Source organism: Apteryx mantelli, unplaced genomic scaffold (assembly GCF_036417845.1).
Source record: "Apteryx mantelli isolate bAptMan1 unplaced genomic scaffold, bAptMan1.hap1 HAP1_SCAFFOLD_34, whole genome shotgun sequence".
Classification (NCBI taxonomy): Eukaryota; Metazoa; Chordata; class Aves; order Apterygiformes; family Apterygidae; genus Apteryx; species Apteryx mantelli.
This window is the reverse complement of record NW_027118693.1, coordinates 1,129,957-1,156,340: the sequence shown is the minus strand read 5'-3', so window position 1 is coordinate 1,156,340 and position 26,384 is coordinate 1,129,957. Positions and strand designations below refer to the sequence as shown.

The following is a 26,384-nucleotide window of genomic DNA, read 5'->3' as shown; positions in this document are numbered from 1 at the left end:
CAAAGTGTCCCCTTGACTGCGCAGCAGCCCTCACCCCTCCGCCTGCAGACCTTCCACCCTCGGCTCCCTGACGCAGAGGATGGCTGTTGTTCTGAAGGGTGTCCAATGGTGCCACTACCTGCGCCTGCTCTGCACCCTCCCCTGCACTCCAGGCATCCCACGCGGCCTGTTCTGCCTCTGCTTGTTCGTGCCGCTCTCTGTACAAGGAGCCCAGGCTCTGCCTTCGGTCCCACTGTGCACACATCTCGCCAGTTTCCTGGAGGGCCACAGAAACGCCACAGCACACAGCATTAGTCTCAGCTGCTGCGAGGGAAGGGCTTTCTGCAGGTCGTACCCTCACTCCTGGGCTCTCTCTTCAGCCCGCCTGTTGACAGAGTTTGCCTCCACAAAGGCTACGAGGCCTGAAGTTACGCCAGGCTCCTCACTTCATTACACACACAATTGAACGGTCTGTGAGGAGCAATGATCTCAACTAGCCAGCGTCTAGAAAAGACCTGCGCGTTTTCCACAGCCTCACAATGCACCACGTCCTGCTGCTAGAGCCAGCAATGCCCCAGGGAAGTGTCCCTGTGTGCTTCATGCAAGTACAGGAGGGAAGAACACACTGGAAAGGGAGAGCACAACTTCTGCCTACTAAGGAGATCTGAAGGAAGGAAGGGAAATGGTCACATGAACAGCTCTTAAGGGATCTTGGCAGAATTGCTATGCGCACAACGGGGCTTTTGCACCCTTTCCAACAGCACAGGCATTACAGCAACCCATGGCATGTACCTGCAATATTCTCCTACAGCTTTCGGGAATAGCGAGTGCAGCCGTGGAGCTGGCAGCAGGAGGTGGTTGCTGCTTGCCGGCCTCCTTCGTCCTGGGGGAGCTTCCTGGACACGGTGGGAGCAGACTACAAAGAAACACCAGGAGGAGTCTGCATGAGCACAGGCGCAGGCTGTTCTTCGGCCCGTGCTCCCAAGCTCGGCCCCTGCCTCTGCAGCACGAGGCACTTCTGCCAAACATGCAGCTCTACTGCACTCATCGTGGTCACATCAACAAAAACAGAGGTGACCCCCAGCTACAACACTCACCTAGGGACCAAGGTGGCCTCAGCAATGCACACAGAGCCCCTGCATATGCCCCTCTTCCTGCGCTCCAAGGAGAGCAGCAGCAGCTTTTGCAACAACAGCCTCCTACAGCTACTGCTCTACCCTGCCTGCCCACTGCTTCCACTTCTGCTCCGTGCTCCATAAGGCACTGTGTTTAGTGATGGGGAAGAGATTCTTGCTGGGCAGCCAGCGTCAAAGAAGGAGCAAGGGCTTACTTAAGAAAAGCAATCCTGCCATTTCCCTAGGCCTGGCACTCTCTTGCGCCTGACACAAAGATGGCATTTCAGAGGAAAGAAGAGGCTAAAAGGAACTCCCTCCTCTGCTGTCAATACTTCCCAGGCTTGCAGAAGAAGCAGCGGAGATGGGGCTGCTTCCCATTGGAAGCTGGCAGGTGGCCACTCTCAGGGCCGCCTTTGAAGAGTTTTGAAGAGCCTTTGCTGTGCCATGTCACCTAGACAGGCAGGAGAACCAACACAGCCGTGGGGAGCGCGTCAGCAGTGCCCAGCAGCGCCCAGGCCTCGCAGCGAAGTGAGGGCACTGCTGGGCACCGCGGAGACCTCCCTGAGATGCGGCACATCCCACTGTGAGCTCAGCTCCTGTCACCTGCCGGCTCGTGAGCTCAGCGCCACCGAGATGGCATAGCCCGGGAGAGAGCGCAGACATTGCCCCTCACCGCCTGGAAAGCAGTCACCTGCCTTCGTCCCTGGTAGTTTCCAAAACTCGATGATAAATCCTTCCGCACCCTCTGCAGACGCTGACAAAGGCTGACAAATCTCTCCCCTGCGGCACTGCTGAAGGGCCTTCTGCAGCCCTGCCCTCACACCTCTCTGCCCTGGGCAGAGCTCTGCGCCAAGCCGGGCTTTGGCACTTCTCTGGGCCTTTGCTCTTTTGCAAAGACAGCACCAAAGTCACGGGGCACGAACCAGCACAAAGCGTGCCCACCGGCTGACATGCTTTGCTCAGCCTCCAAACTGATAACTCTCGGGGGAGGCCTGGCCCGGCACGACGCCCCCTGCTGCCCACCAGCCGCAGCACAGCCCCCCCACCAACACCAGCGATAAAACTCTCTGCTCTCTTTTGTAACGAACAGCAGCAGTTCCTCTGCAAAACTCGAGCAGAGTGGAAATTGCCTTAACACTCCCTCCTTTTATTTCATACATACCTGCTTTCAACAGTACGCTGGTCTATGCTTCTATCCCCTTACATGGGAGAAGCAAGTTGAACGTTTGACCCATACACGAGACACAACAGCGGCGAGGTGGGGGCCCGGGAGCGCCGCCGCCGCCTCCTCTCCCCTCCGCTCCGCTCCCCTCCCCTCCGCTCTGCTCCATGGCGCTGCCAAGGCCGGGGCCGGCACGGGGGTCCCCGCGCTGCCGGGGCACGAGGGGCCGCCAGCAGCTCGCCAGCCCCGCTGCCCCACGCTGCTGCCCGCCAGCGCCTGGGCCTGGCCCCCACAGCCCCGCCTGCTGGCCAATCAGCGCACGGCTCCCCCATGGCCCCTCCAATCAGCGCTGCGGGGCTGCGCAGAGGCGGGACGCCGGCGCCCCCTGGTGAGCGGGATGGGGCGGATCTCCCCCTCCCCAGGACCCGCCCCCGAGGGCCCCGGCCCTGCCCCCAAAGCCGCCATTTTGTGCTCTCTCCCCTCCCAACGGCCGCGGCTGCCCTTGCGCCTCTGGCGCGCCCCAGGCCCCTCAGTTTGGTTTCGGCGTCCCCCGAGCTCTGCACTTGGTTTTTGGGTCTCCCTGGGGCCCTACAGCTGCCTTTTAGTGCCCCCCACGTGCACACGTGTGTTTTCGTGCCCTCCCGGGTGCTCCGTCCTCTTTTTGGCGTACCCTGGGCACCTCCGTTTGGCTCTAGGCGTCCCGGGGGCCTCCGTTTTCACAGCTCTGTGCCCCGCAGACCCGCGGGTTTGCCCGGGCAGCACTGAAAAGAGCCTGGCCCCATCCTCTCAACACCCTCCCTTCAGATATTTAAACACATTGATACGATCCCCCTTCAGCCTTCTCATCTCCAGGCTGAAGAGTCCCAGCTCTCTTGGTCCTTCCTTGCAGGAGAGATGACCCTCTGTCTGGAAAAGATAGAGCCAAACACCGGTGCAGTCCTTTCCTCCTCAGGCACCCGTGCCCCATCTTGCAATCTTACTCCCAGTGCCCCGCACCAGCTCTGTGAATAAAGGAGTGTCTGATCCGCAAGCACAGACTGCAGAGGCTGCTGCTCTCCCTCCAGCGAAGGCTGCATGAGAAAAACCCTCTTTACCCTGGGTGCTGCAGGGAGAGGAAGGAGGGGCTTTGTGGGAGAGGGGAAAGCCCATCCATTCTTGGTGGTATTTGTCCAAGCGACTGCATGGGGTCATTTCTCATCTGTGTGCGCATCTCAGCCTTCCTCCATGTTTCCAGCTGGGCTGCACACATCGCTACCTCTTGTCAAATCTGCCTGCAAGCATTTGAAAAGCAGCTGCAACAGCAGGCACAAACTCGCTCTCACGCCCTGGCTGAGCCCCCCTGCCTCCCACAGCCGTGCACCTGCCGTGCCAGGGTTACCCAGAGCCCCTTCCCCTGGGGATGAAGTGCCGGGAGGTGCTTGGGGCTGCAGGGAGGTGCCTAGCATGAGGGTGTCAGCCAGGTCGTTCCCATGCCAGGAGCAATGAGAGGAGGCACAGTGAAGCCCTGGCCTCAGGGATGTGATTCTGGATCGCGCAGGGGCATCATGGAAACTTGACAGTCTCTGGCCTTTGCTGGAGCTGGCACACGTTCTTGGGGTGACATCTGCAGCGTGTGGACCTCTTCCTTCTGAGCGCATCGCTGCTGTGGGCCTTGGCTGTACTCCTGCCCCCTGGTGTCAGCGGCAGCCCTGAGCATCCTCCTTGAAAGAGGGCTGGCCTTCTGCCAAGGAAGAGACTCTCCCCAAGCCGTGCTGCGAAGAGAAGGGACTGTTTGTGCCTCAGAGGAGTGAGCTCCAGAGTTGTAAGAGAAGGGCTCTGCAGCTGTGCCTGTCCTAAGTGAGGAGCCAAACACTGCTGTCTTGAGAAAGGCTCATGCTGGCATCCTGGGAGTTCCTGAAACACAGGAAGTTCCATCTGAACAGAAGGAAAAACTTCTTTAGCGTGAGGGTGAGAGAGCACTGGCACAGGTTGCCCAGAGAGGTTGTGGAGTTTCCTTCCCTGGAGATATTCAAAACCTGCCTGGACACAATCCTGTACAATGTGCTCTAGGTGATCCTGCTTGAGCAGGGGGGTTGGACTAGATGATCTCCAGAGGGACCTTCCAACCTCAACCATTCTGTGATTCTGCGATTCTGTGATTCTGTGATATGCGACTCCAGGCGCTGAAATCCACAAAGCGAGGGGGAGAGAGACAGACACACAAAATGAGGCTCTAATTCCTAGTCAGGAGAAAAATGCAACTGATGGGAGAGTCTCCCCAAAGCCTGGCAGGCGCTTGCTGCTCCCCAAGCAGACGTACCTCCCTGGGAAATGTGTCCCTCACTGTTCCCAGGTCACACAGCCATTGTGCCTGTGGGAATCACCTCAGTCCCCCATGGAGCACAAGGCCCCCTTTTCCCTTTCACAGAGTGTCACCTGTCCAGAGGCTCTTTTCCCACCCCTTTCTCCCCAGATGGATTGTCGGAGTGGGGGGACGGGCCCGGAGTAACGACGGAGTCTCAATATGAGTATGGTCGTTCTCCCTTTATTAGAGCTTACACAAAGTATATATATCGACAAGCAATACGCATGTGCTAGCAATAGTTACAGGATTGGCTACAGTTTCTGTCCACACGCATAAAGCGGATATATGATTGGTGCAAGGTTGCTGTCCACGCTCCGTCGACATTTATGGAACCTAGTTCCTTCCAGACTTGTTTACCAGTTTTGTGAATACCCTCTTTTGTAGTGCTCAAGGCCGCTGCAAGGATCGCTTGCCTTGGCCTACATTCCTTCCCTTACCCTGAGAACGGGATTGCTCATCCCAATCAGATCATACCCTCTCTCGCTTAACCATTTCTGCATAAGCAGTGGCCTACTTTTCTGAACAACTGAATGATGTGAGTAAAGGATGGCCGGCATGCCTCCGAGCAGTTGGTGCAACAGTATTATTGATTAAAGAGGCACAGAAATTGCCCTTAGGACAACCCATCACCGTATAGGTACCTCATGCCATTTTAGCAGTATTGGAACAAAAAGGACATCCCTGGCTTTCACCAAGTAGATTGCTTCAGTATCAAGCCGCCTTAATTGAACAGGATGATGTTTCTTTAAAAGCGTCTTCCGTTTTGAATCCTGCTACATTGCTCCCGATAAACCAGGAAGGAGAATTGGAACATGACTGTTTGCAGGCTATTGAGGAAGTTTATTCCAGCCGGCCTGACCTGAAAGATGAGCCCCTGACAAATCCTGAATGGGAACTGTTTACGGATGGAAGCAGCTTTACAGTAAGGGGAGAATGGAAGGCCAGATATGCAGTGGTGACTTTGCAAGGAGAGATAGAATCATCCGCTTTCCCCGCAAATACGTCTGCCCAGAAAGCAGAAATTATTGCCTTAACTCGAGCCTTAGAACTGTCTAAAGGGAAAAAGTCAATACTTATACATATTTATACATATTTATATATTTATTCACCATTGCACTCCATTGCCCTCCTCAGCCCCCTCTACCCCTGACGACACCCCTCTGCCCCCTTTGCCCCCATGACACCTCTCTGCTCCCCTTGTGCTTCCATTGCACCCCATTGCCCCCCAAATCACTCCATTGCACCCCTCTGCCCTCTCTGCCCCCCATGGCAGCTCATTGCACCCCTCTGTCCCCCATGGCACCCCACTGCACTCTTCTACCCCCACTGCCCGCCACGGCACCACTCTGCTCCCATGGCACCACTTTGCAGCCCTCAGCCCCCCATGGCACCCATCTGCCCCTATGGTACCCCATTACAGGCTTCTGCCCCCACCGCCTCCCATTGCACCCCATTGCACCAAATGGCATCTACTGCCCCCCATGATACCCCTGTGCCCCCTCTGCCCACTTTGCACCCTGTTGCACCCTTCTGCCACCCCATGGCACTTCCCTGACCTCTCTGCCCCCCATTGCACCCCTCTGCTTCCTTTGCACACCATTGTGTGCTTCCGCCCCCCAGGGTGTCCCTCTGCCCCTGCCTGGGGCCTTTGGTAACAGGATGTGCAAAGCATGGGGTGCAATAGTCGTCATGGAGTATCCCAAGGAGCAGAGGGGCCTCGCCGACATCACTTGGCTCCTGTGCCCAAAGGCAGCTCCCGTTGATGCAGCTGTTGGTCAAAGGGCTTTTGGTCTTTGTGGCTAGGGAGCCAAAGGCAGCTTTGGCAAAGGCCCCCAGAGAATTCCCCTGTTGGCTACAGTGGTTCGGGGGCCTTAGCCTTGGAGGCCAGGAGGGCTGGGCTGGCCCCGTGCTTGTGGTCGGGCGCTCTGGTAGCTGGGTAAAGCAGTTTTCCGAGCTGAAGGCAGAACGTGGCGCACTAAAGCAAAGCCCTCTGCTTTCTGTGGGCTTCTAGTCTTTGGAGGCCTGCCAAGTGCGTGTCTGGAGGTCACCTGTGTAAAGGGACAGGTGGACTGACAGGGCAAGTCCTTAAGGAAAGAGATGGAGGGAGACAAAGGCTCTCTGGAGAGGAGGGAGGGGCTACATCTCCTGTGGGGTACGTTTCCATTTAGGTCTTGTTCGATCGTGGTGCTTCTTGCACTTGCAAGAGCAAGCTGAGAGGGGCTGGAGCACAGTTTTAGGCAACTCCTTCCCCCTAGCCCTTGCTTGTGACCGATGTGTAGAGCTCCTCTGCGTTTGGTGCCCCTCTCTTGCTTTCCTTCGGCGTGCTGCAAGTGCCTGGAAAGAGGCTCCCAGAGGACCAAGGCCTCTTTTCTTAGCCAGAAGCTGGAAGTGGGAAGGTTCAGGCCCATGTGTGCTGAGTATTGGGAGCCCGGCTAAGCTTGCTGAGCATCACTGTCCCGTCGGCCCTGGGCCACCCCCTTGGGCCCAAAGAGAGACCCCCTTCCTCTCTGGGCAAGTGCCTGGGCTCCTCCTCCCTGGGTTGTCTGGGCTGCTTAGAGGCCAGGAAACGGGCACGTCCTCTTCCTGGCACCCCCAGGCTGCTCACAGTCCCATACTGCAGTGAGCCAGCCCCTGCCAAAGAAATCCTTGTGTTTCTGCTTAGAGGCAGTTGGAGGCTTCTGTGGCCTTTGGGTCTTTCCTCTGCACCAACGGCATGGGCCGTCTCTTCCTGCCCACGCGTGCCAGCAGGACAAAATGCTTCTGGTTTCTGCAAGGAAGAGCTGAACGCCACGCGACGGAAGAGCTGCAGATGGCCAAGGATGGCCAATGCCTTTTGCAAGTGGCAGCGGGCCCCTCTCCTTCGGCTGCCTTGCGAGGAGAGTGCCCCTGCCGACAGGGGCCGACGGAGGGGGCACCTTCCCTAGCTGCAGCCTGTCAGCATGCGGCTTCTGCCGCTCGCGGCTCCTGCCAGGCCAGGTGCTCTCCTGCCCCTTTCCTCAGTGTCCGGGCAACAGCCGCACCCGGGAAGCAGCAGCCCTGCCGTGCCCGTGGCCGCCTTCTCTCGGACGCCCCTTCTGGAGCAGCATCACCTCTCAGCAGCTTCTCTCTGCCCCTCCCTGGGGACTGCTGCGCTCGGCGGTGGCCCTTGACTCCCTGGCACAGAGCCATTGCTTCCCCAAATCTCCCTTGCCCTCTCCCACAACAGCAGCAGCAGCAGCAGCAGCAGCAGTGCTACCGCTGCTCAGTGCCTTGCCCTGCTGCTACAGCGATGTGCACGCCAGGGCATGCAAACAGCCCCGCCGCACCTGCAGAACCATCCCAAAGTCGGTGGAGGACATTTGGCGCCCGAGTGTTGCAGGGAGAGACAAGGAGCCGTCAAATCGTCCTGCGGAAAAGGGCTTTATTGCAGTGAAGTTACACGGGCGTAAATCCAAAGTCCCCCTGCTCCTGGTCCGAGGCTCCCCGGGGCCCTCAACGGGGAGGTCAGTGCTAACCACAGACAAGTTCCCACAGGTAGAAGCACACTGCCCGTCCCGGCAGGGTTCCCGCTCTTACAAGGGGATGAGGATGCCGCCAAAGGCGGGGTTGGGGGGGGGGAGGGGTTCCTTTCCTTTTTGTTCTTTCCTTTTTTTCCTTCCTTTTTACCTTCTCCTTTTTCCTTTCCTTTCCTTCGTCCCTTTTGTCTTTCCTTTTGTCTTTCCTTTTTTCTCTTTCCTTTCCCTTTTCCCTGTCCTTTTTTTCCCTTTCTTCTTTGGCCCCTTTCTTTTCTTCCCTCGCTTTTCTTCCCCTTCCTTTGCTTCCCCTCCTTCTCTTCCCCTCCTTTTTCTCCCTGCTTCCTTATCTCCCCCTTGCTAATCTCCCCCCTTATCCGCCTTGCTCATCTCCCCGTTTCTTTTCTCCCCGCTTTTCTCACCAGGTCTTCTCCCCATTTTTTCTTCCCCTTTTTTCCCTTCCCTTCTCCTCCCTTTTTTTCTCACCTTTCCTCCCTTCCCCCCCTTTTATCATCTTCCCCCTTTTTTCTCCCATCTTTGTCCCCCTTCTCCTCTTCCCACTTTTTCTTCCCCTTTTCTTCCCTCTTTTCTCCCCCTTCCCCCCGTTTTTCTCCCCCTTTTAGCTCCTTTTCTCCCTTCTTTGATGTTCTCCCCATTTTTCCTCACCTTTTTCTCCTCCCTTTTTGTTCCCCCTGCTTTCCTGCCCCCTTTCCTCTCCACCTTTTCTCCCCCTTTTTTCTCCCATTCCTGTCCTCCCTTCTCTTCCCCTTTGCTCTTCCCTCTTTTCTCATCTCCCCCTTTCCAGCCCCCCTTTCCCCCCACCTTTTCTCTGCCTTTCTTTTCTCCCCCTTTTCTCTTCCTCCCCCCCTCTTTTCCCCCTTCTTTCTTCCCTTTTTTCTCCCTTTCTTCTTTCTCCCCCTTTTCTTCTCCCCCCTTTTCTCCCCCTTCCTCCCCCTTTTTCTTCTCCCCCTTTTTTCTCCTCAGTTGCTCTCCCCCTTTTCCCTCTCTCCCTTTTTCTCCATTCTTTTCTCCATTTTTTTCTACCTCTTTTTTCTCTCCCCCTTTTTTCTCTTGCTTTCTTATCTCCCCCTTTTTCCTCCCCTTTCATCTTCCCCTCTTTTCTTCCCTCTTTTCTTTTCTCCCCCTTTCCCACCATTTTCCTCCCCTTTGTCTCCCATTTTTCTTCTGCCTTCGCTTATTTTCTCCCTTTTTTCTCCCCCCTTTTTTTTCACCCCGTTTCTCTCCCCGCTTTTCTCACCCTTTCTTCTCCGCCTTTTCCTCTCCCCCTTCTCCCTCCCTCCCTCCCTCCCTTTTTTCTCCACCTTTTATCTCCCTTCTTTTTCTCCCCTCCTTTCTTTTCTCTCCATTTTTCCCCACCTTTTTTCTCCCCCCTTTTCTCCCCTGCTTTTGGTCCCCCTCTTCTTTGCTCCCCCTTTTTCTCTCACCCTTTCCTCCTCCTTTCTCTCTCCCCCTCTTTTTCTCCTGCTTTCTTTTCTCCCCCCTTCTTTCTTCCCCCTTTTCTCTCCCCTTTTCCTCCCATTTCTCTCCCCCTTTTTCTCTACCCCTTTTCCTTCCCCTTTTTTCTTCCCTCTTTTCTTAGCTCCTCCTTTCCACCCCCTTTTTCTCCCTGTCTTTGCTCTGCCTTCCTTTTCTACCCCTTTGATTTCTCCCATTTCTCTCCCCCTTTTTTCTATTCCTTTCCCTTCTTTCCTTCCCCTTTTCCTTCCCCCTTCTTTCTCCCCCTTTCTTCTCCCTTTGCCCTTTCCCCTCCGCTTCTTGCCCCCTTGCCCCTCCTCCTTTTTCCTCTCCCCTCTCCTCTTCCCTTTTCTCTCCCTCTTTTTCCTCCTCAGGCTTTCTCCCCCTTTTTTCTCTCCCCTCTTTTCCTACCCTTTTTCCTTCCCCCTTTTTTCTCTCCCCCCTTTTTGCTCTGCCTCTCTCCCCGCTTTTCTCCCCTTTTAGCTTCCCCTCTTTTCTTCCCTCTTTTCTTAGCTCCCCTCTCCCACCCCTTTTTTCTCCTCATTTTTCTCTCTGCCTTTCTTTTCTCCCCCTTTTATTTCTCCCCCCCGCCTTTTTGCTATTTCCCCCTCCTTTCTCCCCATTTTTCTTCCCCCTTTTTTCTCCTCTTCTCCCTTTGCTTTTTCTCCCCATTTCTCTTCACTCTTTTCTCCCCCTTTTTTCCTGACACCTCTTTTCTCACCCTTTCTTACCTCCCCCTTCTTCTCCCTTCTTCTTCTCTCTCCATTTTTTCCCTCGCTTGCTTATCTCCCTCCTTTTTTCTCCCCTTTCTTCCTCCTCTCTTTGTTCCCCTTTCTCTCCCATTTCCACCCTCCTTTTTTAGTCCCCCTTTGCTTCTCTCTTGCTTATTTCCCCTTCCCCTCCTTTTCTTCTCCCTTTTCTCACTCTTTTTCTCCCCCTCTCTTCTTCTTCCCTTTTCTCCCTCTCCCTTTCCTCCCCTTTTCTAGCACCCCTTCATTTGGCCGCTTTTTTCACCCTTTTGCTCCCCTTTCTTTCTCCCCCCCCCCTTTTTTCTCCCTCTTCCTTTTTTCTCCCTCTTCCTTTTCTCCCTCCTCTTTCTCCTCTTCTCTTAGCTCCATCTTCTTTGCTCCCTTTGCTTCTTCTCCCTTTTCTCCCCCTTTTTTGCCCTCACTTTTCTCTCCCCCTTCCTTTCTACACCTTTTTTCTCCCCGCTTTTCTCTCTTCACTTTCTTGCCCTACCCCTTCCTTTTCTTTCCCTTTCTTTTCTCTCCATTTCTTTTTACGCCATTTCTTTTCTTTCTCTTGGTTTTCTCTCCATGTCTTTTCTTTCTTTCTTTTCTCCTCCCTTTATTTGCTCTCCATTTCTTCTCCTTCTCCTTCCCTTTCCCTTTCTCTTCCTCCTTCTCTTTCTTTCTCTCTTCTTCTCCTTCTCCTTTGCTTTTGCCTTCGCCTTCTCCTTCTCTTTCGCCTTCTCTTTCACCTTCTCTTTGTCTCCCTCTTTCTCCTTCTCTCTCTCCTTCTTCTTTTCCTTCTCTGTCTCCTCCTCCGTCTCCTTCTCTTTCTCGCAGCTCTCGCCGCCGGCAAGCAGCAAGCGGGAATGGCAGCAGCTCCCAGGAGGCTTATGGAGGGGCCCTGCGAAGCAGCCCGGCAGCTCTCCAGGGAGCACCTGGAGGACGGTGCGGGTGCAGAGGCAGCCGAGAGTGGTGCCGCCTCCATGGCAGGTGGCTTTTCCAGGGCCCCCTTCTCCATGCCCAGCTGTTGCTGACCATCCGCAACACTGGGCGCCCAGCTGGTGCCCCTCTGACGCCTTCTGCAGCCTCGCCAGCGGCCCGGGAAGGACAGGGCTGCCTCCGAGAGGCTCCTGCGCAGCATGCCGAGCTCCTTGCTCTGAGCAGGCAGTGGAGGAGCAGAGACGCAAGAGGCATTTCTGCGCCTCCCGCTGGGGCTTCTGCCTCTGGGCTGCTGCGTCTCAGCGGTTGGGGGGCCGCAGGCAGCTTCAGCCTCTGGGCTGTGGAGGGCAGAGGCGTCCTCCAGAGCAGCACCTGGGTGTGCTGTGGGGAGAAAGAGGCTGTCAGCTCCTTTTTCCTGGGCCTCTGAAGGGCCAAAAGGGCACTTTCCCGGTGGGAGCACGCAGCCCTGCACATAGCACATGGCACATGGCACATGGCAAGGGGCAACCTTAGCAGCTATGGAGGTGAGGAGCAGTTCAGGAGGAGAGCCAAGTGCCCGCGGGGGCACTATCCTGCCCGGGGAGTGCAGCTGCAGTCCCTAGTGAGCAGCGCTGTGAAGAGCAGAGGGCTACAGAGGTTCAGCACGTGCGATGCCTTTTGTGCAGTGAGTCTTGTCATTGTGAACTTCTGGGAAGTGTGGCAGGAGGCAAGCACTGCCAGAAGGTCTCGAGCCCTCTGCCCCCCTCGGCATGGCCACAGGCGCCTTGCGATCTCCAGCTGCACAACTGGCACCAGCAGCCCTGCTCGGTGCCAATGCTCAGTGCATCGTCCTACCTGCGGAGCTGCCCGTGTGCTCGGGTGCCTCCGGAGCTGCTTCAGGCACGCAGAGAGCTGTGAGCAGCTGCAGCGAAGAGCCGAGGTCATCACACTCCTGTGGAGGAGATGCTGGGCTGCAGGAATGGCCCCATGCAGCAGCGACCGACCGGTGTCTGCAGGGCTTCGGGCCCTGCCACGTGCCCTCCCGAAGCTCCGATGCCTCCCGCCAGCACCCAGCCAGGGCCGGGGCAGAGGCAGCCCCTACTCACCTCCGCCACAGTCAAGGCCTCCACGCTGCGGGCAGTCGGCGACCCCGACTAGGCAAGAGAGCAGAGAAGCCACGTGAGCAGCTGGTGGCGGGGGCCCCTCCCCAAAGCCCCGTGGCGCTCGGGGCGCAGCGGAAACCCCCGGGACACTTACGGGAGCGTCGAAGCCGACGGACTTGATGAGGAGCCGAAGGCAGGGCAGGCGGCTGAGCCGGGTCTCCTGGGCTCCTGGGCTTTGCCTGGGCACAGCGCAGGGACGAAGGCAGAGCTCGGTCACAGGCAGCCCCCTCTGCTCGCAGCCCCGACACCAGCCCCGCACCCCCACGCCACCCTGGCACAACAGAGCTTCGTGCGGCGCTGGCTGGCAGCAGCGCTCTGCAGCGCCCCCGGCCCCGCTGCCTCCGGGCCTCTTGCGTCGGGAAAGGGGCAGCGGCAGCTCGGGCTCCCCATCCACGCAAGCCAGGAGCTGTGGGGCCAGCTCCAGGGTGCTGCTGTTCGTTTGCCGTGCCAAGGCGAAGCAGCTGCTGCCGCTCGGCCCCAGAGCTGCCCCGCGCAGGCGGCGTCCCTTTCCCCCACCTCCCGTGCTGCTGTGCTGCAGGCAGCTGCCCCGGCAGCTCTGCACCGCCTGCAGCCTTGACGCCGCCGCAGGCAGGCTGAGTTCCCCGGCAGGGCTCACCTGAGCATGGTGTTCAGCCACCGCTCCTTCACCTCCTGCGACCTGCAGCGAGAAGGAGAAACAGCCTCAGAGCCCGCTCCTGCTGCTGCTGCTGCTGCTGCTGCTGGGGAGTGGCACAGGGCCCCAGACACAGCTGGCCTGCTTGGCACCGCTCCACACCGCCATGCAGCAGAGCCCCCGCTCGGTGTCCCCCCACAGTGTCGCTGGGCTGAGCAGAGCTGCAGGGTCGTGGCGGCAGTGGCGGGTGGCTTGTGCACGCCTGGAGGTGCCCGTGGGTGCGTCTGAAAGCCCAGCGGGGCCTCTGCTTTCTCTGCCGCAGCCGGGGCTGAGCCCCAGCAAGCCCGGAGAGGACTGAAGGCGAGCACGGTGCCCTGCACCCCCCCAGCCCTGGACGCGCCCCCAAGACTCACCGGAAGGTGACCACGCAGACCTTGGTGGTCCAGACCAGGACGAGGGAATTGGTGCATTTGAGGCCAAAAACGTCCTCCTCATCTTCACAGCCGCACGCTGCCTCGTCCTTCCCACACAGCACCCACAGGTCGCTGAGAGGCACCCAGTGCTTGAGGGGTCCCGAGGGCGGGCGGAGGGGCGGGGGAAAAGGGCGGGATGGAACGGAGTCGCCACAGGGTTAAACCTCACGGAGTGCTACACCCCCCCGGCATGCCGGGAGCAGTAGTCTTCCAGTACTGGGCTTCCGGGTGGCCATTTTAGCCTGCACGGCATGCCGGGAGTAGTAGTCTTCTGTCATCAGGCTTCCGGGCGGCCATTTTAGCCTGCACGGCACGCTGGGAGGTATAGTCTTTTGGCAATGGTTTGTCCGGTGGCCATTTTAACTCTGCAGGGCATGCTGGGAAGTGTAGTCTTCCCATCCTGGGCTTCTGGGAGACCATGTTGTGCCGGCCGTGTTGTGCTCTGTGGCAGGCCAGTAGCTGTAGTTGCAGGTGCCTGCGCCTTCTCCGCCCCGCAGCAGTGGCCTGTTGTGTTTGGTCCTTACTGGACATGTTTCGCTCATGCGAGAGTCCCCGTAGGTCATCGGGGACAGTGGAATTTCCCTATTTTTCCCTGGTGGTACAGGACAGGAAGTGTTTTCCATCTCTGGTGTGACCAGGCAGGGTTGTCCCCAGGGGCTGGGACTGTTCCTCTCAGTAACGGGGAGGGCAAGGAGAGTCTGAGGGCCTGTGTGGACTGGTAGTCATAGCTTTGCTCAGAACTGAGGCTAGTTAGGCATCAGCTATGAGGAGCAGCAGCACTGGGAGGGCTCGGTGCAGAGCTGTCCTGTTATGCAGCACAAGGGTGTGATATGTGCTAATTTGTTGCATCAAAGTGAGAAACAGCCTTGGGAACATCTTGTATTGTGGTATGTACTAATTTGTTACATCAGCGAGAAACAGCCTTGGGAACATCTGTGGGAACATCCTACAGCCTGTGGGGGGGGGGCATGTACCCTGCCTGAGAAAATTGAGCTGAGCTAGCGAAGCGGCAATGTTAGTTTAGATAGCCTAATATGGCACACAATGCAGAGGAAGACTCCAGCCTTCATCCCCACGACCACCAGAGGGCTGAAGAAGACCCCCTAGCAACAGCCGGCGCAACCGCAGAAGTTACAGGAGGTGCCCCGTATACCCGGAACTGGAATCACATATAAGGAGACTGTGAGGGGGGGTTGTGCGTGCCGTTGGTGGAGCAGGAGACTCCCCCCCGGCCGCCCAGCGCTGTTTTGCTTACTTGTGACTTGCTCAATTATTTTATAAATTGGAATTTATGCAACCCGGCCCGAGTGGTTGTCAATTTGTCACGTTTACCTATAACAAGGGAAAGTCCTCAAGGAAATGTGATCAGCACTGTTTCTCTCCAAGGACCCTAGAAAAGCCTGAGAGACCCTGGAACAGCCACAGGTACCCCACAGCAGCCCCAGGGACACTGTGTCACTGCCTCCCAAGGTCACTGCATTCAGGTACCTTTAACCATGCGGAAAGAGCCTGCAGGAGGCCTGGGCACGGATACAGAGAATCCCCAGTTGCCTCTAAGGACCTGGAACTATAAGTATTTTCTTTACAAAGATACGATCTCTTTGATGCCTTGCTGCTGCTTCTGTGTTGCTCGGTGCCCAGGTCTACTCTGTTCAGATCCACCCTTCTTCCTGCCCTCTGCTCTGTCTCAGCTGCTGGCCAGAGCAAAAGGGGTGTGCGGCTAAACACCAGGCCAGGGCGTCTCGGCTGCCTGCTATAGGACAAACAGGAAGGGGAATCGGTGACAGGAAATGAAAGTACATGCGGATGAGAAACAGCTGCTTTAGAGGACTAAGATGCAACTGAGATGCAACAGGGGCAACTGAGAAGAGTAGAAGTAATGAGGGAAAATGGTGATGAGGAAGATGTGTTGTTAGAGGCAGTACAATGGAGAAGAGAGGGAAAAATTGCTCCTATGATGAAATAAAAACTGTTCTTAAGAGATATTTGCTTTTTGCCCTTCAGGTTATGAATCTGCATGACTTCCTGAGAACTGTTCTGAGCATGTGGTGTTGCAGGTCATGACTGCCTGGGCAGTGATCCCCAACTTGTCTGCCAAGACTACACAGCAGCTGACGGCTGCCTGTGGAATGAAAGCAAAGGCCAACTTCTCAGAGGTAAGAGACAGGATCCAAGCAGGAAGATTATGGTGGGTGAGTTAATGCCCCAGAATCTTCAGTTTTCCCCCTTGTCTCCCCAGGACTCACACATTTGCTCCCTAGTTCCCTCAGGACCTATCCATTTGCCTTTAGGTGTGCTCCAAGGCACTACATTTGTTCTCTTGTCCCTTAAGAAGTCTTTGTTTCTCTCTAGATCCTGCAAGATTACAAGGATCCCTCTGGAGCCCTTCTTCATGCCCAGGAGCCCTCTGTTGGCCCTCCAGCTCCTTTAGCAGCCGTCCGTTCTGCTTTGGCCCCCTCCTTTGGCCTTTTAGTTTCCACCCACAGACCTCTCTTGGCCCTCTAGACCCCTTAGCACCACTCTAGTCCCCTCGGATCCCTTCCAAAGGCCTTTGTCATGCCCTAAAGCTGTCTTGTGGTCCTTGAGTCCCCTTAGAGCCCATCTAGTCTGCTCGGAACTCCTCTGGAGGCCTTTGTTGTGCCCCGGAGCCCTCTTTGGCCCTCCACATCCCATAGGACCTCTCCTGTCCCCTCAGAGCGCCGTTGGAGGTCTTTCTTGTTACCCAGTTTTCATTTTTTGGCCATCTAGTCCCATTAGGAGCACTCTAGTGTGTTCTGGACTATACTTTGGGCCTTCCTTGTTTCCCAGAGCTGTATCTTGGCACTCTAGATCCCTTAGTACCTCTCCAGTCCCCTCAGAATTCCTCTGGAGCTCTTCTTCATCCCCTGGAGCCCTCTGTTGGCCCTCCAGCCCCTTTAAGCAGCCTTCTATTCTGCTTTGGCTCCTCCTTTGGCCTTTTAGTTCCCCCTGCAGACCTCTCTTGGCCCTCTAGACCCCTTAGCACCTCTCTAGTCCCCTTGGAATCCTTCCAAAGGCCTTTGTCATGCCCTAAAGCTGTCTTGTGACCCTTGTGTCCCCTTAGGACCCGTCTAGACTGCTCAGAACCCCTCCTGACGTCCTTGTTGTGCCCCGGAGCCCTCTTTTGGCCACCCACATTCCATAGGACCTCTTCGGTCCCCTCAGAGCACTTCTGGAGATCTTTCCTGTTGCCCTGTTTTTATGTCTTGGCCATGTAGTCTCCTTAGGAGCCCTCTGGTCTGCTCAGAACCCCCCGTGGGGTGCTTGTTGTGCCCCAGAGCTGTCTGCTGCCCCCCCCAGCCCCCTTCAGAACCCTCTAGTCTCCTCAGAAGCCTTCCACGTTTCTTCCTTGTTCCCCAGAGTGATGTTTTGGCCGTGTAGAGCACTTAGCACCCTTCTAGTGCATTCTGGACTACTCTTTCAGCTTTCTTCTGCCCCAGAGCTCTATCTTGGCCCTCTAGACCCCTTTGAACCCCTCTTGTTCCCCCAGAACCCCTCCGGAGACCTTGGTTGTGCCCCAGAGCTGTCTTCTGGCCCTGCACACCCTGCAGAACCTCTCTTGTCCCCTCAGACCACCTCTGGAGGTCTTCCTTGCTCCCCAGTTTTTACTTTTTTGGCCATCTAGTGCCCCTAGGACCCCTCTAGGGTGTTCTGGACTACTCTTTTGGCCTTTCTTGTTCTCTAGAGCTGTCTTTTGGTTTCTAGCTCCTTTAGGACTTCTGTAGTGTTCTCAGAATTGTTCCTGAGGCCTTTTTTATGCCCTAGAGTGCTCTTTTCATCGTTCAGTTGCCTGAGCACCCCTGTTTTCCTCTGGGCCCCTTGGGAGGCCTTGGTTGTCTTCTTCTGGCTTCTTTTAGTTGCTCTCTAGTCTCCATAAGAGATGTCTGATCTGTTCTGGATTCCTCTTTAGAGCTTTGTTGTTCTGCACAGATCTCTGTTTGTCCTGTAGAGCCCTGAGGAGCCCCTTTATTTTACTTTGGACTATTCTTTCAGCCTTCCTTTTGTTCCCAAGCTCTGTTTTGGCCCTTTAGACCTTGTAGGACCCCTCTAGTGCCTTCAGAACCTCTTTTGGAAGCCTTTTTTGTGCCCTAGAGCCCCGTGTTGGTTCTCCAGTCCTCTTAGCACCCCTCTTGTCTCCTTGTGTGTCTCATTCATCTAGAGAAACAGAGCTCGTGTCCCCCTGGAGATCTACCCATTCTGCTCACTAATCACTTTTTCTAATTACTCTAGGTGCTATATAGGAAACATCTGTCTTTGGAAGTACTCACATTACAGAAGCATACATGTTCCAGGAGTTTATTTTGATATCTTGCTTTACCCTACAGGAAATGCTGCCCTGCTAGAACAGCTGTGCTATCTGCAGGCCTGAACCAATTACAGGAGTGTGGTATAGTGTGCCCTTTATAGGTTATGTGGAATGTTGTAGCTTTCTTCCTAAGCATAAGCAGAAGTGATTTCTAGTTTTTAATGCAAAGGCTAGTGCTAGTTAGGGTAAAAAGTTAACATATCTCCTGATATTATGGATACAGTACATGAAGTCTCAGTAACCAAGTAGATGGTCCATTTCATCAAAGAGGTCTGTTTATCCTTTCTATGCTCTCCATTCTAGATACTGAGTGGAAGAAAAAGCCTTGTTTCTGCCTAGCCCTGTGTATTTATGGGTGCCATTGGTTTGCCCCTCCCCTTCCAAGGGCTTGTGGGTGGGTCAGTGGGTGGGATTAGGGTTACATAAAGCCAGGGTCTGGGGCCAGGGAGTTCATTCTGCTTTTGTTCTGCTATGGGAGCAGTGGTCTGGAATTGCCTTGGCAAATAACAGCATTTGAGGAAGTGAAGCTACCCAGGAAGATTTATTGCTGCATTTGGAGAAGTAAAGGCCATTCCTTAATGTAAGAGCAAGGGGATGGCTCAAGCTGGAGTTGTGAGCATGCTAGACAGCTGCTTGTAGCAGACAGTCTTTTTCTTGGGTCAATATCTTGGTGTGGGGTGTTCAGGGGTGGAAGAAGGCTTCTGCGTTTCCAGTTGTATCTTCTGTTACCTGTCAGTATTGTTTTCTGGTGTTTCTGTGTTTACTGTGGAAGGGATGGAGCTTCATCACTGGACTCTTCCAAGATGATCACACTTGAGGAGTTGTTTGTCCCTCTCCTGGACTGCAGACAAGTGGAGACAGCAGAAGTCCTGGGAAAACATTTCCTCCTACATTTACACCCTAGGTGTGTGGGGGTTTTTTGTTTGTTTTTTTGTAGTATCTCCAGCAATTGGGGGGGGAGGTGAGGTATCACTCTCATCAGCTAGTCTGGTTTCTGGCTTGCTTGCTGGATGTTTTGCTGCTCCTCAGAAATATTGTCAGCTGTGTTCAGGGAGAAACTGTGTGGTTTTTTTGTGGTATGTAGACTTGTAGAAGAGTCCTGACTTTATCTGAAGGGGAAAGAAAGCACCCTTCCACCCTGCAAGTGCAGTACGATGAGAAAGGAAGTCACATCATTGGACACCAAACGCAACTGTGAGTAAGTGCATGTGCCCCAAGAGCTCAGAAACTAACCTACAAACAACTAACAAGCTCACCTCTTTTCCTGCCCAAGCCTCAGTGCTGAGAGGGAAGAAACTGCTGGACTTCTCTGGACCACAAGGAAACCATTGGCAGTCTTGCCTGCCAGCTCCTTTGTTATGTCCGTGCCCCTGAACCCACTGCCACGTGCTCTTCTGTGGCTCTGCTTCTGACGCCTACCCTGGCTTTTGGGGCTGTATGCTTTGCTTTTTCAGGTAGTGTGTGGGCCTTTTGCAGGAATGGTTGAGGATTTCAGGTGAGGTAGAATGGGTGATCAGAATGGTGTTTCAGTTGTTCTAGGGCTGGTCAGTGCTGCCTGGCAGCACAGAAACTTTGTTTTGTTTTTCCAGGTGCCGTGGGCGTCCCCCCAGCCCCAATGTTGGAGTTTGGAATTGGCACGGCGCAGGTGAGCAGAGTGCCCATGGGGCTTTGATGTAGGGTGCTCTTGCAGACGAGGCTGGAGCTGACTGGCCTGGGGGGTGACTGCTTGCGCTCTGGTTTGGCAGGTGATGATGGCGAATGAAGTGACTGAAGGAAGATCAGAGAGGATGTGGCTGCCATTGAGGACAAATGCTGACCTAGAGCACTGCAGAAACTAAGTTGAGGGGCAAAGGGTGTTGATGTCAGCGCACACACAGCCAAGACTCAGTGTAGTATGGGCTCTTCTGGATGAGTGCTGTGTGTGAGACAGAGGCGGTGGGGTGTGCATGGCAGAAGGTGAGGGTGTGCTAGGCAGGGCAGCTCCAACCTGTGTCTGTGTTGTTCTGTAGTCTCTGTGGTGTGTGTTGTAGCTGTGCTATCTTTTGCTCAGGTCTTGATGTTGCTCTTGTTCCTCGTGCTCAGGGAGCACAGCCCACACTGTGCAGCACTAGCGCGGTAGGCATCCGTTGACTTTTGCTTGGTCTGACTCATCAGCTTTGTGCCAATGGATTGTGTCCCTTTCTGTGCAGTCAGCTAAAAGCAGCGGTCTGTCCCACTGGCTTTGCATTGTAGCTATTTGTTGCCAGTCATCTTTGCAGCCATCTTTGAGATCCTCTTGGCCGTTCTTCTTCCGTGTGTTTCTGGTGTTCTTTCAGGGTTTTCTTCCCTGTGTTGTCATGAACTCAGGTCTTTCTTGCTGGCCTCTTGTGCATCAATATTCCTGACTTTGCCAGCCCCTTTCCATCATGGGTGGTGGCGTTTGACTCTCTTCTGGGCTTGTCCAGAGCATCAGAGCCGCATGGTTTTAGCATTGTAGGGCTTTCTGTCTGGCAGCGTCTTATGTGTAGGAGTAGTTCTTTTTGTGTGGGGCTCTTCTCCATGTTTGTGTTTGATATTTGTGTGTATGTCTGTCTGTGTGGGGCTGGAGCTGCCTTGCCTGTGGGTGTTAGCAATGGTAGCGTGCAGAGTGTGGCAGTGATGAACTAGAATGGTGATTGGTCAGCTTCTGCGTGTTCCACCTTATGTTGTTTTTTTGTAGATGTGGCGCAGCATTCCCAGCGGGCCGGAGGGAGATGGAGGAAGAAAGGGTCATGCCCTAGGAAGGTGAGCTAGAGATTTGTTGCTGAAAGCAGAGTATTGCGGTCAGCGGTTCCCTGGTTAATTTTTGCTTTGTGCTTGTAGGCGTGGAGGAATGTGGAGAGCGGGTCGTTCGCGTGCAGGAGGAGCACGGCAAGGTGAGTGTCGGTCTGAGAGCGGTGGCAGAGCCTAGCATAGGGCTGTTGTCTCATTGGTGCTGTCCCCATTGCCCACTGCTGTTCTGGTTTTACAGGTGCATGACAGGCCTTGGCGTGGCGGCCGGTTGCATGGTAGTTGGGATGGGCGAGCAGAGCAGGTGAAGGTGTGGGAGCAAATGGTTGATGTGGGTGGGCTGTGGTTTTGCAGGTGTGACCCGAGCGCCTGCTTTCTGTTTGTGTTTGCAAGTTTTGCAGGAAGTTGTGGAGAGGCAAAGCTGAGCGTTGACAAGAGCCTGAGCAGGTGAGAGGGGGGCGCTTGTTGGGTCAGAGGTTTCTTGTGCGGTGGGTAGTGCTGGGCTGCCTGTCGGTGATGTCTCTTGCTCTGCTTTTTCAGGTCCTGTGTGGGCCTTTCCCAGGCATGGCTGAGGATGTCAGGTGAGCAGATTCCTGATGGGTGTTGTGGGATTGGTGAGTATCGCCTGGCAGAAGAGTCATTTTGTTTTGCTTTTTCAAGGTGCTGCGGGTGTCCCCCCAAGCACAATGTTGGAGTTCAGGATCGGTGCGGTGCAGGTGAGCGGAGCGCCCATGGAGCTTTGGTGGTGGGCACTCTTGCGGATGAGGCTGGAGCTGACTGGCCTGGGGGTGACTGCTTGTGCTCTGTTTTGGCAGGTGATGAAGGTGAATGTGGTGACCAGAGGAAGATTAGAGAGGATGCAGCTGCCATTGAGGATGCCTCTTGAAGACAGATGGTGACCCAGAGCACTGTAGAAGCTAAGCTGAGAGGCCATAGGTGTTGGTGTGTCTTGACTCTGTGTGTGCGCGCATGTGTGTGTGTGAGTGCTGACAGTGAGTGTAGTGTGGAGGGCTCTGTGACGGTGTGCTGCTTTCCCCCCCCACCACTGATGTGCTCTGTCCCCCTCAACCTGATTTCCCTGTAAACAGCACATATGTAGGGGCTAGTTGAGCATGTGCCAACTAAGGCCTGTCTAGTATGCAAATATGACTGTGAGTCAATCATTCCCCCCCCCATAAATAGGGGGCAGGGTTAGGTTTAGGGTTGTTTTGGGGCTAGGGTTGTTTTGGGGCTAGGGTTGCTTTGGGGCGGGGGGGCAGTGCACATGTGCATGTGTGTGTGCTGGGCTACATGTGTGCATGTGCATGAAGGGGTGTGCGTGCATGTAAATGTGTGCATGAAGGGGTGTGCGTGCATCTGCATGTTGGAGTGTGCATGTGTGCACATGTGCACGTGTGTGCTGGTGTGTGTTCATGTGCATGAAGGGGCGTGTGTGTGCATGTGTATGCTGTGTTATATGCAGGCATGTGTGCACTAGAGTGTGTTTGTGCAAGTGCATGATGGGGTGTGTGTGTGTGCATGTGCACTGGGGTGTCTGTGCATGCCTGCATGTGTATATGTGTGCTGGGGGGGGAACATGTGTGTTTCTTATGTGCCTGTGTCCGCTGGGATGTGCAAGTTCGTGTGTGTGTGCGCACTGGCATGTGTGTTTGCTGCATGTGTGTGCTGGGCTGTGTATGTGCTTGTTCATAGTGGGTGCCCTTCATGTGCATGTGTGTGCTAGGGTGCACATGTGCACTGGTGCATGCATGTGCTTGTACATGTGTGCATTGCAGCATATGCTTTCATGTGCATGTGTGTGTCACCAAAATCGGGAGAAAATGCTACACCAACGTAGCATTAAGAAGCAGACATTCTCTTTATTATGGCACTGGGTGCACGGGGCATAGCTCCACCCAACGTGCACCCTGTGTGCCTCATCATCTAAAGTTTCTATTGCTCTGTCATATGTATATGCATTAAATTTCCAGGAATTATTATACATATTCATTCTATTTCCTAGAACTAATTATTACATTTACATAATCCTTATGCACGTGGTCTGACTCTCTGGGGGTCTTCTGTGGGGGTCTCTGGTGGTCCCTAGTGGTGTCAGAAGAGGTGTCACTCAGCATCTTGCCATGAACTTTGCTCTACTTTTCCATACAGGGTCTCAACTTGGCCTGCTTCCTTGTCTGAGAAAAGCTGTCTTGGTCCTAATTTTGGCTCCAACTGGCTTCTGCTGGTTTACCTGTACTTTCTCAGGATGTATCAGTCCCAGCTGCACCTGTGTCCTTGGGTATGTTTGTCTGAGGCTCCTGTTGAGACTCCTTCTTGTCCGAGCTGGTAACAGTTCCCCCATTTCCCCCCCCTTCCCTTTGAGACTCTTTCTTGTCTGGGCCTTTTGGTAGCATGTGCTGGGGTGCACATGTGCGCAGGGGTGGGCATGTGCATATGTATGTGGGTGTGTGCACCGGGGTGTACGTATGTGTATGCATGTGTGCACTGGGGGTGTGTGGGATGCAAGCAGGCATGTCTGTATGTGCACAGGGGTGTGCATGTGTGCACTGGCATGCATGTGTACACATGCATGTGTGCATGGAGGGGGCCGTGTGCATGCCTGTGCGTGCTGGAGTGTGTGTGTGCGCACATAAGCATGTGCATGGGGGTGGGCGCATGCGTGAGCAGGCACATGGACGTGTGTGCGCTGGGGTGCAGGACTACGTGCGAACTGGTGTTTGTGCAGGTGCATTGGTGTGGGGGGGGGGGCCTGGGCACATGCGTGGGGGGCAGTGCACGGACACACGCGTTGCGCGTGGGGCCGCCAGGGCAGCATGCGGGTCTCGGCGCGCTCCCTGGCTGCACCGGGGGCCCCTGCCTCCCTCCGCTCTTGCGGAGGGGGAGGACAATGTAATTGGGGGTTCTGACATCATCATAGCCGCTCCTGACGGGCGAGCGAAGAATTAACAGGACTGAAGTTTGGCAACTGATATGCAAAAGAACTGATATGCACAAGTACTGATGCATGCAAAGCTGTTGAACAGAGGAGTTAACAGGACTAAAGAAGTCTACCAACCGATATGCACAAGGATTGATATGCGCAAGGCTGCAGATTGGAAGCATTAACAAGACTGAAGAAGTTTGCCACCTGGAATGTGCATGGACCCCCCCAGGGAGGGAAGAAACAATACGGAGGTCCTGTGGTCTTGCCTCGCTAGCAGGGTCCTCCCAAGCAGACAAACAGTCCTGGGATTGTGAAACTCTCAGAGATCAGCAAAAGTGTTGTTTGCCCAAAGCCCCAGCCGTATAAAAAGAGACTTGGGAGTGAGGAGAGTCTGAGCAGGGACGGGAACGTGACCTGACCATCCTCTCCAGCTGGACCGTGAGTATTCCCCCTCCTCCCCTTTTCCTGGGACACTGGGTTAAGGGAACTCCTCGAGGCTGAGAGTCCTCTCACTAAGAGAGTGAACAAGAAAGCTTTCAAGCAGGAATAAGCAGTCCTTCCAATGAAGAGCGCAGTAATCGGCGGTTTCGGGTTATCCTTTCTAAATTAGTAACAGAGGGGTTTGTGTTATCCTTTCTAAATTAGCAATCGCATTATTTTAATGGATGTTACTAATCTAATAATTTGTGTGAGGAAATAAACATTTTTTTACTATTATTATGCTATTGTCTCAGTCGTTGCTGTGGAACCTTCATAGCGTGACAGTGTAACAGCTCCTTCTGACATCACCCCAGTTCTGCTCCCAGCTTCCACGCCGGGGTGCACCGCAGGGCGCAGTGGCACCTCGAGGTGCCGGCTGCTGAGCGCCGCCCAGAGCCCCTGGGCTTCCCAGCACGGGCTGGGAACCTGAAATGCCCGCCGGCACCTGCGACGCACCCCGGGGCCGGCCCTCGCAGCTGCCCCAGCCCTCCTGCCACCAGGTACCGGCACCTGATGCCCCGCCGCTGCGCGCAGCCGCTTGGGATTTTACCGGGCTCTGTTCTCCCCTTTCAGACCCCATGGAGTGGAAACCTGTCCCCTGGGGCACCGCCATGCAGCCGCCGCCAGTGCCCGTCCTGCCGCCAGGGATCCTGTGGGAAGGCGCTGCAAAGGAGGCGTGGGTGACCAGGTGCGGAGCCACCGGCGGGCTCTTTCTCCAGCTATCAGGGCGCTAAGCCGGCCCATCTCCCCCTGGCCGGGCCCAGGCCCGCATCTGGTGGGGCGACCCCAGTGGCAGCCCCCACCTGTCGCACCTGGCCGAGGACCTGAAGGGTGGTTTAAAGCGGGGGGGGGGGGTGGTCCTCGGTCAGGTGTGATGCCTTCGCTGCCCCCTCACCTGGCCAGGACCTCCAGTCCCTGGCGGCGAATTTGTGCCTCGCAGGAGCTCACTGAGGGCCTGGCTTCACCGGCGCAGCAGGTGCAGGTCTGCGCGGTGCAGGCGAGGGGGCGGCGGAGCATCGGGGGGGGGTGGCGAGGCCCCTGGTTGCGCTGCCCTGCTTTGCAGCCGGGACAGGGAGGAGGGAAGGGCTTCGCCTGCTGCCACCCCAGCTGGGCACCCCGGCCCGGGCTTTCTTCTTTGCACCGGCCCAGCCCCGCTCCGACCCCCCTCTTGCCGGCTCTGCCCCCCAGGCCCTCGGCTGCCTTGGGAGTACGGAGAAGCCCGTCCTGGCCACTCTACTGAACACGTACGTAGTGCTGGCGGCAGCACCCGTCCCTGATGTGCTTTAGGGGGGTTTCCGCCTGCTTGGTGCCGGTGGAGACCCCGGGCTGCGGGATCAGCCCACAGCTGGGTTACGGGGAGAAGGGGGTGGTGCGGAGGGCGGTGGCAGAGCCGCCGGGTGCTGGGGGCTTGGGTGCCGCCGGGCTCTGCCGGTTGTTTTTTGTTCCAGCTGCGCGGATGCAGCAGAGCGCCGGTGCAGTATGAAGTCACCCGGAGCCTCGTCCACCTGGGCGAGCCCGTCCCGTCCCATCCTGTCCCGTCCCATCCCATGTGGTCCCCATGCCAGGGGGCTCTGCCGGCCAAGGCGCATTATCCCTCACGGTGCCCCCGGCGCAGGCTGCCTGGCGGCGGCGGTGGTGCTGGAAGAGGTGCTTGGGCACCTGTGGGACAGAGGCCCCATGCAGAGCGTGGACTTGCTGCTGGCGCTCGGCAGCGCCCTGCATGCCCGCGCTGACACTGCCAACCTGCTGCGGCTGCTGGGGCGTGAGCCCCTCCGCTGGGAGCGCCTGGAGGACGAGGCACAGGCGGCGCTGCTGGAGCGGCTGCACGCCGAGCCACTGCTGGTAAAGCCAGGGCCGCGCCACCGCTCGCCCCGCCGAGCCCTGCCCTGCATCTCCCCACAGTCCGTCCAGCAGAGTGTGGCCGCGGCCGTGGAGGCTCTGCAGATGGAGGTGCAGATCTGGGGCGTTTTGGAGAAGTAGGTGGCGCGCGGTGGCGCGGGAGCCCCCAGGGCGGGAGCCGTTGCCTCCTGCCTCTCCGCTGCTGGGCACCTGCTGGAGATGCACGATACGTGCCCTCCCCCTGGGCTCGTTTGCCGCTCTTTTGTTTGTGCCGAGTCCCATCTCTCCTGGCGGGATGGGGTTTGGCTGCAAGGGGCTGCGAGGCAGGAGGCCAGGAGAGACGGAGACAACTCCAGTGGGATGACACCACCATCCTGGGGGACCTTTCTGTGCCTCCACAGATGAAGGGAGAGATCTCCAGGCTCTCCGGGAGCCAGGGAAACGCTGAGCTGCCTTTGGTGCTCGGCTTTAATCCTCCCTCACACCATGCTGCAGGGGACCCTGGGGGGGAAGCTGGGATGGCAGGATTGTGCCCTGTGCCTCTGGGAGAGGGGGATGCAAGTCTCCTGCTTGCCTTGCTCCTTGCTGATTTTCTCCCCCTCTTG

At 56.1% G+C, this 26,384-nt stretch overlaps 1 protein-coding gene across 1 annotated transcript in view; it reads left to right on the top strand.

Annotated features, from left to right (window-relative positions):
• LOC136996312 (ubiquitin carboxyl-terminal hydrolase 17-like protein 6) overlaps positions 1–25,920 on the top strand; it is a gene marked incomplete at its 5' end in the record, with an annotated part of 97,318 nt that extends 71,398 nt beyond the window's left edge. Inside the window, 6 exons of the mRNA XM_067317241.1 lie at positions 19,379–19,434; positions 20,631–20,683; positions 21,078–21,118; positions 24,514–24,628; positions 24,705–24,771; positions 25,556–25,920. Of these exons, the coding sequence (XP_067173342.1) occupies positions 19,379–19,434; positions 20,631–20,683; positions 21,078–21,118; positions 24,514–24,628; positions 24,705–24,771; positions 25,556–25,920 (697 nt within the window). The remainder of the gene's footprint in view (positions 1–19,378; positions 19,435–20,630; positions 20,684–21,077; positions 21,119–24,513; positions 24,629–24,704; positions 24,772–25,555) is intronic.
• Positions 25,921–26,384: the final 464 nt, after the last annotated feature.